At 38.4% G+C, this 12,749-nt stretch overlaps 1 protein-coding gene across 3 annotated transcripts in view; it reads left to right on the forward strand.

Annotated features, from left to right (window-relative positions):
• The window catches only part of itga11 (integrin subunit alpha 11), a 58,161-nt gene that overhangs the window by 12,907 nt on the left and 32,505 nt on the right, over positions 1–12,749 (forward strand). For 2 of the 3 annotated variants that reach the window (XM_023331727.1, XM_014472720.2), the window contains exons 3-10: positions 6,827–6,939; positions 8,203–8,294; positions 8,479–8,593; positions 8,705–8,832; positions 10,403–10,551; positions 10,640–10,784; positions 11,718–11,883; positions 12,287–12,357. In XM_023331727.1, coding sequence (XP_023187495.1) covers positions 6,827–6,939; positions 8,203–8,294; positions 8,479–8,593; positions 8,705–8,832; positions 10,403–10,551; positions 10,640–10,784; positions 11,718–11,883; positions 12,287–12,357 — 979 coding nt within the window. Of the gene's footprint in view, positions 1–6,826; positions 6,940–8,202; positions 8,295–8,478; positions 8,594–8,704; positions 8,833–10,402; positions 10,552–10,639; positions 10,785–11,717; positions 11,884–12,286; positions 12,358–12,749 lie in introns of those variants that run through there. The other variant, XM_023331728.1, reaches the window with a different exon arrangement.

Consider the following 12,749-nt stretch of genomic DNA (forward strand, 5'->3'; position numbering starts at 1 on the left):
TGGCATGAATGGTAATGATGTATAAACAGTCTTTAAAGTAAATTCATCCCTTATGGCAGCAGAAGAATCCCAGACTGGGTGTTTCAGAAAAATCAAACCTTTTTTTTGCCAGGGAAGAATTCCATATTTAGACAGAAATGTTAACACAATTACCAGTGGGGAAACTATTGATATCCACAACTCCATAATCTTATAATACTTAATAGTTCAATTAATTTAAAAATAAATCTAATTTCGGAAGTTGAAATTTTTCTGCCGTAAAAACGTGTCTTGGTACAGAGATGTGAAATGTAAATTTTGTTTCTGATGTTTGTTAAGGTAAAATTATTGTACTGCAATAAAAACAAGATGTTAAGATTCCATCAAAACTCAATGCATTGACATCTTAGCAGTGCAATCAGCATAAAAACTAATAAACTGAACAACAAATTTAATAGGAAAACTTGTTAGCTCCTAACAAATCTGCACATTAAGGGCTAATTTAAAGATCTTCTCCAGATTAGAGTTGAAATACCAAGACTTGAATTAGATCAAATATCTAATTTTAATAGAGTCGTGCAGCTGGCTGAGTGATAGCCGTCACATTGTCTTACAGGTTATGCAGTTGTTTTTAATTAATTCAGCTCCTGACTAGCCATAAATCATCCCATCGTCAAATCCTCACCCTTTTAACATTCCAAACACGGTTTTGCATTTAATATAGCTCCCACATAAACCGAGCTTTGAGATGGATCAAAATTACTACTACTAACGACGTTGGCAGAGAGCATCTATGCTAAATAGTTTTACACTCAACTTTTCCAGAGCTGTTGGCATCCTGAAAACACTTGTGTTTTTTAGATAGAAGCAGATTCCCAGCTGGGAATTCAGGTCTGTTAAAATAAATGGTTTATTACGACTTGAACCCAAAGAAAGGCAGACATGCTGGCGAGTTCAGAGGTCTTTGATAGTGGGACAGTAGAGTTGGACTTTTCATCAATTTCTCTGAAATAGGAAATTATTTTCCAAGCAAGGCAGTCGTTGGCATTTTTTTTTAGCAGATCAAAATTTAGTTGTAACTTAATCAATTTGTTTACATCAAAAAGTTGTCACATTTAAGGTTCACGACTGTGCATGGCTATGAAGATGAAGGAACTGTAGTCATCAGTGAGCCCTTCCCTACATATCTACACTAAGCTTCGGTCTTTTAAGCACTTTGCCAGTGCAGACTCTCTCTCCTCCTAGAGCTGAGAATAATCCTCCAGATAAGTTCCTGGGTCAAAGCTGATGGGAAACTTAAACCTGCATATTTCAACCCTGCACCACTGAAGCCTCCCACTCAGTATTCCACTGTTTATTTTTCTACAGTCGTACTCAGCTGAGACCTGACCTCTGCTCATTAGCTGCACATCACTGAGAACTGCAGGGAGTCTATGAAGTCGTTTGCCGCTGGTCTCAGATTGTATCTCCTTTATTTGAACTTGTTTGCTGGACTGGACTACGATTTTTTTCCTTCCTCACGCCATCTAAACAAAGGTTTTAAAAACTGTTTTAAACTCTGTTTTCACCATGCATTTCTGAATGCCTTTGGAGTAGAGCTGAAGAAAAACAAAAGGCCAAATGGGATATTATTTAAGGATTCTTTGTAACAGTGGACTTCCTCTGTGCACTTGCTCTGGCACTTTCACAAAACACTTTCTAGTTATCGGATATATTTTCATTCCTGATTTAAAATAACAAAACATCATCTATGTTCATGGGTTGAAAGCTCCATATGTGATTTTTCTGACTTAATATTAAATGAATGCAATCTTCAGAAAGATGTCATGATTCTCTGACTACAGAGAAGCATCTCTTAGCAAGTCCATTTTCTATGATATTGTAGTTGTATTTTCTGTCTTGGAACATGAACGGTTCAATATATTCCACCATTTTAAATCCTTAAGACTGGATTTAGCAATTGTTTACCCTCTCCGACTCCATGGTGATGACTAAAATCTAAATCAACTTGTCATTTAATCCATGCATTTAAAACTTTTTATAGGTATTAGCTCATTTTATTAACTACAATGTGGTGGGTGTAATAAATGTGCAGGGTGCTGTAAATCCAGCTTTATAAGTGTAAATGGATGCATCAGACTGAGCTGTCATCCTGATCTCAGATGCTGACATTCTTAGTGGTGCCATCCAAGGCCGTCTGCAAAGAGTTTCCTCTGTGTTTCATGGAAACAGTTTGAAAATTTTCCCCGATATTTTTGTTGCATGCTGATTGTGCCAAAATAAAAGGAAGGCACTTAATAAGGACAATAATGCTCTTTTAGTGGGACCCATACATACACGTGCCAGTCGTATTTATCCATTGGAAAAAATGGTTCAATGCTTTTTTCAATGGCCCTTCTTCTCATGAGCCTGTAATTAAATGACCAGAAATGTTTATCCTAAGGAAAAAAAACCTGAAGGTCTCTTTGGTGACAACAGTTTACAGTAACCAGTATTTGCCTTTAACTGCATCATGAGTCTTATTTTCCCATGAATGTCTATCCATTGCTCTCGGGCATTCTGGACAAACAAAATAAATGTCTTTAAGAAAGAATAACGTCCCCATTACAATTCACTTGATTTATAAGACAGTATTAACAAAAAAAAGCCCACTTATCTTGTTAATGTAGATGGATGGAATGTTATGGGAGAGCGTGACATCAGGCAGAAGCTCTTGTTTGGAGCAGGGATGTGGTTTCACAGCGTATACGTCTCCTCTCCAAGTCTGAAAAACATTACCACATTAATGGCAGCTTGGGTTTGGGGATGGCACTTCCTCAAACCCTAAAATTCCTGTGTACCCTGGTAACCACGGTTATAAATGCTCATGCAGTTACTTTGGGTCAGGCTTCGTGTTAGATGGCCATTTTTGCCATTTTGATAAAATCTTAATCGCTTCCACAAAATGATCAGATTTAACTCAACGGCAACAATCCCCCCTCTTTTTTTCCGTCTCTCCATTGAGGTCGGTCTGTCCCGAACTGAACCAAAGACGCATAAGAGACACCAATGAGTGCGGTAGTAATCATGATATTAATAGCAATGAAAATATGAGCACTGTTGGATCCATAATAGTGAGATGATTTCCAGATTCTGCGAGACTTTAAAAATTGGCCACAGGAACAATAACACTCCCGCTTGCTTCCATATGAGTCACTCTTTGATGTCCAGTGATGGACGGTTTGAACATTTCCCCTTTTCTTTTGTTGCTCCTGCAATATGTTGGATCATAACCCATAAGAAAAAAAAAATCCACTAAAGAGTCTGCTTCTGTAACTGTTTGAAGAGAAAGATCATTCAAATGCAACAACCTGTAATAGTTCTCAGTCATTCTTTCCATGGCGATCTTTCTCATGCAATCACAGGGTCTTTACAGAAAAAGGCCTGCAAACCAGAAATCCGAGCCACATGCCACCTTACTCACTTTTATCCTATTATATAATTAAGAGGATTTGTTAGCTACAATAAAACACTTTTAGAGAAGCGAGAGACCTCAGATTTATGCAGATGTTTTCAGCAGTTGGAACTGCAAAAATGGAGTGGAATAATCTGCTAATGCATAGGAAAATCCGCCGCTCAAAACTCTCATTACGCGCGGGGAGCTTTATCCAGTATCCTACACTTTGCTGCAGCCTAAACAGAACACTCAGGTTTCCAATGAATACCAATGGATACATTAAGCAACATTCACCGTTCCCTGTGTGATCTGGTCGAACTCCTCTCCAGAGTATTTCAGGTTGTAAAAATGCATCTCGCATGGAAAATTTCCCACTGTGAAATGCCTCGGAGCTGGGGCCCCTGCTGAAAAACCTCAGACCTGCTTCTTTAAACATTCTTTGATGTCTATGTGACAAAACGGCTACACAGTAGCACGCTGCAGATGTCTTAAAACCTTTAGATACTGCAATGGAATGATCTAATCTTAGATTTAGTCGCAATTTATAGCAACAGTTTAGTATTTATTGTCTTACAAGCCATATTCTTTTGGGCTTTTTGTTCATTGTGTTAACGTTGGTTTGACTTGAACTCAAAACTGTACAATATACAAAAGTTGTATCCTTTTATTGTTTGCTTTTGCTTTCACAGTGCTGAATTTAACCATATTTCCCTATCTATACACGCTTTTTTCTAAGAAATGAATGAGTTTGATCTGCGGATCTGACAGTAGTTGTTAGACTTTGACCTCATCAAAGTCTGGCTGCGGTCTGCTTTTCCCATAAGGTGGTGTCAAATGTTTTTCCTTTACAGTACCACTGAACTCAGTTATTCCATGTCTGCTACATTCCCTGTGATTTTTACTTTAAACAACGTCTGCGTTAAAAACGTACCTGATCTGTTTCAGATATGTGATATATTTATGAAAACCGAGTGCGATGTAATATTTCGATTTGTTAGGCTTGTGCCTGTGATGTAGCTGGGAAGGTAAAACATTGAAAGTAAAGTTCCGATTTGGTTGTAGTTAGTTCTGTTCATGTAATTCCCTTCACCATGGGGGGTTGGGTTTTGACACAACTATCAATGCTAGATTGTAATGATATCATTTTTCTCTTTCCTAAAATTTTACACAACCTTTTTCAAATATGTATGTGATGTGTCTTTAATACTAAACTAAGTACGGCAAGAAATGTTAGGGCATAATGACAGAAATAGAATGAAAACATCTGAACATCCAAGGATTATAATCTTATTGTTAGGTTTTTAAGTCGCATCTATTTACAAATTAAACATGATAACTTCTTGTGAAGGCACTGTGTGAGTGAGATTTTTTTAACCCTCTTGTGGTCTTAAGAGACAGGGTCGGGCGCTTTTACAAAGTTTTCTTTATGTAGTTTCAGGAATTGACGGTCTGACTGGACAAACTCCCTCCTGCTTCCCCTCTACCTGACAGTGACATCTCCCCCTCAGTGTCGCGTTGAGACCGCAGGAGGGTTAAAAACTGCTGGTGGAGCCAACTTTATATTGTCTGAGGTGGTAAAAAAGAAAGCTGTGGGAATTTTAATTTTGCAAATGAGCTGTAAGCATAATGAGTTGGTTATACATCAAAAGACTTGAAACATGAAACCCTCAGAACTTCGTCAGTCTAACCTAAGGGGAACAAAGAACGAAGAAATCTTATGTTTGAAAAGCATTTGGTCTTCATGCCCTAAATTTACTCTGAAGTTGACTCATGTTCATTGTAACATTAGGTCAGTTAAACCTTAGAGGAGACATTCATGAGAGCACCCTGACCTCACACAACACTGTGAAGCTCAGTCAGAGACTGACTCTCGACAAGAAGAGTTTTCATGTGCAAACACGTGAAACAGTCCAAAGAGAATGTCCAGCACTCAGGACTGCTTGTTGAGGACTTCAGACATCTGCAGCGGGCGGGCTTGGTGGTCTGTGGTAGCAAAATTCCTCTGATTTCATTTATTGATCTAAGAGCCTGCATGAGACTAAATGTTATTTTCTCAGACATTCCAATGTCTCGTCACAACACTGGCTGGAAGTTCAGGTACTTTACAAAAAATGAACTAAATATACAAGCAAATGTACAATTACCACTGAACAGACATAACATAATAGTTACCGATAGGCAATGTGAATAAGACTGATCATATCTTTGTTATGGCAGCTGTTAGTATTAGAATATATTACACAACTAATTAACTTTTAACCGTCAAAGTTTATGTGAAATAAAGCAGGAAAGACAGAAAAGATTAAGAATTTTAGTAAGGCTGATCAAGGCTAAATTGTGATAGCTCAGGTCTAAAGATTTTAAGAAAAATGGTAGGTCTGATGGGGTGTTCCTGGTCAATATGCATGAAAAGCAGTGAACCGGTGACAGGGTCATGGGCAGCTAAGGGTCATTGATTCATGTGGTTGTCTCATGAGAGGTTGTCCCATGACTCCTTAATTTGGAATGCACCATCTCCCAGTGGCTTCCACTAAGGCAAAACAAAAAGTTTGGTGTGAGGAGCAAAACAATCAGCTCGAAGTTTTGAGTTTACCTCCAAATTCTCTCTCAAATTGTCTCTTTGCCAGGCAAACATGTCCGCCTCTAAGGAACATGTTTTCATTTGTGAAGAGAGTCCATGAACGATCAGGGCTGTTTAGGCAGCAAAAGATGACTTCCATACTGTCATAATGTAATGCCTGATCTGTGTACATTCAGTCACTTCATTTAGAACCATTTACATCTGTTGCCAAAACACTTTTTAAGAATAGACGGAAATATTTTGTAGACATTCATGCTAACCAGAGAAAAAATACTTACCACCGATAATCATATAATTTTGTTCTCATCTGTCTATATTTATTTGAGGAATAATAAAGACAGAAATCTTAGTTTTATAATAATATTCTTGACTAATGTGGGGAAAAAAATGGTAAAAACTCTCTCTTATGTGCTGATAGACATGCCTGTCTAATACACATATCTTCCTAAGGTTCTTTATAGGATTTGTCAAAGAAGTTCATTTTGTTTAGATAAGTAGAAACTACTGGCTACACTAAGTGTCTTCTGGGTGTGACTGTGGAAGAGTTCTTCAATATGAGACTTTTGCTGGCCAGAGTAAATAAACAAAGTCACTTCCTTAGAAAAAGAGGTTTAAAATCTTCTGAGTCGACCCAGGTGTTTAGTGTGGGTGATTGAATTTAATAGTTGCTCATAACCCCGTCAGAGAGTTGGTTATAGTTCAGACATTGTGCTCAGTGAAAGAGAGAACCAGAGAAGTTGTGTATTGTTTACAAACTCTAAGGAGCACCTGAAGGCTTTTTGCAGGGAACAGTCACACTTTTCTAACGTATGAATTCTCTGTGTTTCCAGGTTATTAGTGGGTGCGCCGTATGAAATGACTGGGTCTTACCAAACAGGGGATGTATATAAATGCGCGCTGAACAAGAGAACCAATGGCAACAGCTGCTCAAAACTCAATTTAGGTAAAGTATAGCAGCTCATCACCAAAGTTTCACATGATAGACTACATATCTTAATTGCAAAGAAATGAAATCATTCTGAATTGTCTCTTTAAAACCAAGATATACAAGTACCTGCTAGAATTGAGCCTACTGTTATTTAGCAAAACCCACTATTTTCTAACTTTGAACTGGAGTAAAATTAAGTTGGGTTTAGTGCCTTCCCCAAATCCAAGTTTGGACTTGAGAGGAAATGTAACACCATAAGTAACCACCAGCTCTTGTTCTTGGGTCATATTTATCCACTAAAGCACTCTTAATACATTTTCATTTACCTTGCAAATAATAAAAATTGCATTACATAACTTTTATTAAAAAATTAATATTTTTCACATATTTGTTGAAACTGTCATTATGACGTGACAGTATGATGTGAGACAGATAATCGGTGCAAAAATTGAGCTCCTCTGCTTCCTCCCAGTGATCCCAGTGCTAATTAGAAACAACCAATGAGAGCCAGGAGAAGGGTCCTAGCCCTCTCCTTTTCTCCTGGTAATGGTAAGTTGTTTCTGTGCCATTAGCACATTCAGCAGCGTGATTATGAGCATGATTGACAGCACTAACACCTTCCTCCTGGCTTTGATTGGCTGGTTTTGACTGGGAGTGGTGTATTTCTGCAGATGGCAATAGTAGCTCGGGGAGGAGGTCTTTTCACAGATTATCTGTCTTATATTATAATGTCTGGACATAATGGTAGTTTTAACAAAATATGTAAAAAAAAAAAAAACACTTTCAGTCACCTGTTTTTGAATGGAATATACAGAAATGAATTTTGTTGTGCTTCTGTACAATAACAATTAAAACATTCTGATTTTCATAATACTTGTATCACAATTTGACAATCCAAGACCAAAATGAATGTATTTATCAATGGTACATGTGATGCTAGTCATAGTAAACTCTGTGAAACAGGAGTCTGGGTCCCATACCAGTCATTCCACCTTTTAATGGTTCATGTGCACTTCCATGTGTGTATTTTACCACACTGCAGTCTTTACTGCATGCCCTATTCATACGAGTTGCACATGTGATGTTGGTTGGATAATCACTTGCAGTTTGGTGGCATAAACGTTGAGATCTGAAGATGTGGACACTGCATTGCCTGGCCAGACAGCAATAACAAACCACAGTCCCACATGGTGGAGCCTCTGTTTGTTCTCTGTAGGACTGTGCATGCATGGATCTGTGCATCTGAGATCCTCTCAGTGAAATTCCTTTTCCTTCAAGGAAAGATATCTCTGACCAACGTATCAGAACGAAAGGACAAGATGAGGCTGGGAATGACGCTCGTGTCTAACCCTAAAGACAGCAGCTTTGTGGTGAGTGGGTCTGTAAACGTAGCCATGCTTCCTTGAAACATATTTATTGAGATGGCAGTTGACAAAAAGAAAAAAAGGCCAAGCCCACAAGATTGTCTTTTGATTATACGGTTACACTGCCGAGTTTCTTCTTACAGAATACATTTAGTTGTTGCTTGTATAAACACTTTCTTTTACATTTCAGGCTTGCGGGCCGTTATGGTCGTATGAGTGTGGCAGCTCCTACTACAGCACTGGACTATGCTCCAAAGTTAATGCAAGCTTCAAGTTTTCCAGGACGATTATCCCTGCCTTTCAGAGTAAGCTTTAGAATATATTTTGTGCTTGACAAAGATCCACTGGTGGCTCTAAATCACAGCAGGGGGATTATATTTGCACACATGAACATATGTTTCTTTTTTTATGTTCAGGGTGTGAAACCTTTATGGACATAGTGATTGTTCTTGATGGCTCCAACTCCATCTATCCCTGGTATGAAGTGCAGGATTTCCTCATTAACATTCTCCAGAAGTTCCACGTTGGACCAGGTCAAATACAGGTGGGCATAATCACGAAACAACATTAGAGTGCAGATACTATAGAAGAGGAAACCCAGAGTGAATTAAATCAAATGTCCGTTTTTAAATCCTCCAGTGTTGCGAAAAAGTATTTACCAGATTTAAACAGTTTTTGATTTTTTTTAGATGATCAAACAAATTTCAAGATCTGAGCTGAGTTTCTAAAAATGCAGCATTCAAATGAAGGTTACAATTATTAAGGGATGAAAAGCTATCCAAACCAACCTGGCCCTTGAGAGCGAGTAATTGTCTTCTAGACCTCAGAACCGATTTTGCCACTTTTGTGGCATCAGGTTTAGATGGTTGTTACAGCTGGTGCTGTGTCCTTTACGTCATCGAGGAACAGTTCTTAAAGGAACCCCTTTCGTTGTACATTGTGCAGTTTAGGATTTAAAGCTCTAATATGGCGAATTGACAACTTGTTCATAGCTTCACAATTGAAATTAAGTGCAGAAGTATGCCACTCTAAGATCTGTTTTCTAGTTTTATGAGTAGTTCAGATGTGAATTTGCTGGTGTGTTTGCTCATAAGCACATTGCCAAACATTTTCCTTTAAGATTTTCTACAAGAAACCAGAATTTGTGGTTTCATCAATTGCAGCAAGTTGCCTCTGTCTTGACGCAGTAAAGCAGCTGCAGACACCAACACCACGTTTGACCGAAGGAGTCATGTTTATTGTTCTGAAGGACTGTGTTTGGTTTTACACCAGATTTAATGTACGCCTTGCAAATGTTCCTCAGTTGTCTCAACGTTCCACAGAATATTTTCCCAAAAGTATTGATTCTTTTTGGGAAAATGTGAGACGGATGTTTGTGTTTCTTGTTGCTCAGCAGTGTGTTTAATTTTGGAGCTGTCACACTGATGACTTTTTGTGACCTGTAAGATTATAATCTTATGTGACATCTTGGATCAGTCTTTAATCCACTCTTGATGTGCTCTGTGTTTTTGGATTTTTCATGTTTTTTCCATGTGTGGCTAGAGTTCATCACTGTGGTTTGTTGGTGTCCAAATGGCTTTGCAGCTCTTCTTAGGTTGGTAGATGTTCAGCATTTCTAATCTATTTTTAGATATTTTCTGGTGAATCAGGTATGGCTTTTTGAAATCTTTTAGCCTAATTCCCTGATTGCAGTAAGCTGTTAGATGCTTAATAATTAGCTAGTGACTTGAATTGAGTTTTTTGAAAAATGTGTTAAATCAATTAAATCATGCAGGATGAGGTATTAACTTTTCTGGTTTGGATATAATTTTTTTTCCTCAATAAATGTTTTAATTTTAAACACTGATCATTTTTTTTATTATGAAAACAACAACTTATCTTAGTCTGATTTTAACATTTTTGAGGCTAATCGCATGTTAGTTTGAAGAAAAGCAAAAACTGAAGAAATCTGTCAGGGAACAAATACTTTTTCAAACGCTAGATTTTAATGAGTTTTCTTTTCTTTTTTTAAGTTTTAGTTCTTCTTTTGGAGAAACTCAGATCAATCTTATTTTGAGCTATGTCAACCAGACTGAGCCATCCTCCATATTTTACTCAATGCTTATTTTATGCAGGTTGGAGTTGTCCAGTATGGTGAGAAGGTGGTTCATGAGTTTAAACTCAGTGACTACAAATCAGTGGAGGAGGTGGTAAAAAGGGCACGCAGCATCGATCAGCGCGGCGGAGAGGAGACCAACACAGCTCTTGGCATCAGCACAGCGCGGTACAGCACCTGTCCGCACATCAATCTCTTTAGCTAGCTCTTTTTGTGCATTTTATGTGACTGAAACCAAACATTTACCTTCTCGCAGCTCACAAGCCTTCAAGCAAGGAGGTCGACGTGGCGCAAAGAAGGTAATGATTGTTATCACTGACGGAGAGTCACACGACAGCCCAGATCTCCAGCAAGCCATCGAAGACAGCGAGAAGGATGGCATCACCCGCTATGCCATTGCTGTGAGTCTGCTACGTCGATTATTTGCATGGTTTATTTGGCATGTACCATTTTCTTGGCTAAGATCACTCGTAATACCATTCAAAACCCTCTCCAAATCCCAAGCAATAATCGTATGGAAATATAGTTGAAAGGTGTAAATGATCCTTCCCAGACCACATTGCTCAGTGGCTTGTGCCAGTGCTGGTGGGGCTACTATTTTTTTACTGCAGCTTAGCGTTCTGTCACCGTCTGAGCAAAAAACAATAAAGTCAGTTGGATGAATATTTGCTGGAAACAGTGACATTAATTGGCACTTGTATAGGTTACCCATTTATATATTATAAACTCTGTATGGTTAACAGTGTACCTCAACAAAAAGTGTTTCTTCTGGAGTTAGAGCTTATGATTGACTCTACCTTCGGCTTATCCATGTGTACTTTAACTACGTCTAAATATTTATTTGTATTTTGTGTTTTTTCTTTTTTTTTATATACATTTCTATACTTTATAAGTATAGAAATGTAATGGAAATTTGTTTAACCCCCCTGTGGTCTTAGCCGAACGCTCAGGAGGAGCGCGGCAAATGTCATGGTGGGATAGCTGGGAGGGGATCAGGGGGTATTTCCGTTAGACTGTCAATTCCCAAAACTACACATAAAAAAATAAAAAATCGTAAACGTGCACAAGGGGTCAGTTCAACCCTGCCGGGCCGCACACAGAGTGAAAAGGTCGTGTGGCCTAAATGACCTCATCTCATAAGACCACAGGAGGGTTAATAAGTAAAGAGTGTTGTGTCTTTTCTATTCTCTCGTTGAGGTAAGATGTAAATCATTTTAGACCCCGTTAAACTCTTTAGGTCAAAGCCCTTTTTATCAATGTCTGTAAAACGAAAAGAAGTCAGAAACCTTGAAATAGCCTCAACTGTGACAGCTTGTCAAATCTTACCTTCGCAGGTACTTGGCTACTACAACCGCAGAGGAATAAATCCAGAGACCTTCCTTAATGAAATCAAGTACATCGCCAGCGACCCCGATGACAAGCACTTCTTTAATGTGACAGACGAGTCAGCTCTGAAAGATATTGTTGATGCGCTTGGGGAGCGGATCTTCAGCCTTGAAGGTCGGTAAAAGATTCATTTTAAATGTCAACTTTGAGTTTAAGTTTGCTTCAGGTAACGTGCAAGAAAAAAAACTAATACGCAAATAACTTTAAAGAAAAATCAAATATTAGTGTTTTTTTTTAAACTTGTGCACAGTGTTAACTGTGTTTAAATATGCAGCTGTCAACAGATGTTTACATTTAATTAGACTGAAAGCTTTCTGATTTAGAGTATTTAGGATGACCAAAGTCACTTCTTCTATTTGCTAAATGTCAGAGAAAAAAAACGATTTTCGTGCTTGTGTTAAATTCTGAGTAGGAAACAATGTGCTGCTCTTAGAATGCAATCTTTGCTTTAAATTGAAGTTTTCTGTGGCAGCAGTGCTTCAGGACATTTCTTGTTTACATAGTCTTGTTTCCACAGGAACCAGTAAGAATGGGACGGCGTTTGGCCTCCAGATGTCTCAGGCAGGTTTTTCTGCACACAACGTGGAGGTGAGTCTGACGGATGCTCCCCCGCTGTCTCATGCCATCTGTCACTGTAAAACAATACACATTGTCTCGATTTCTGCCGCAAGTGATAAATGGGTCATTTATCACTTTCATCTCTTGGCCCCATATGTTAAAGTTCACACTGATTCAAGAGGAACACACACACAGACAGACGTTTTCCACTTCAACTATCTGTGATGAGAAATAAGATGCTTTGTATCCCCAAGGGAAACATACTGGTAAAGGATTATTACTGGATTGAGACAGTTTTACCACAGAATGACTCGCTCGTCTTGAAGTTTCCTAGAAGTTTTTGCTTGTATTTAAGCATCTCAGAGTGAAGGGCTGCAGGTGTGCTGGCTTTTAGTGCAGGACAGCTGGAAGAAGAAGAAGAA

This window comes from Xiphophorus maculatus, chromosome 4 (assembly GCF_002775205.1).
Source record: "Xiphophorus maculatus strain JP 163 A chromosome 4, X_maculatus-5.0-male, whole genome shotgun sequence".
NCBI classification, from domain to species: Eukaryota; Metazoa; Chordata; class Actinopteri; order Cyprinodontiformes; family Poeciliidae; genus Xiphophorus; species Xiphophorus maculatus.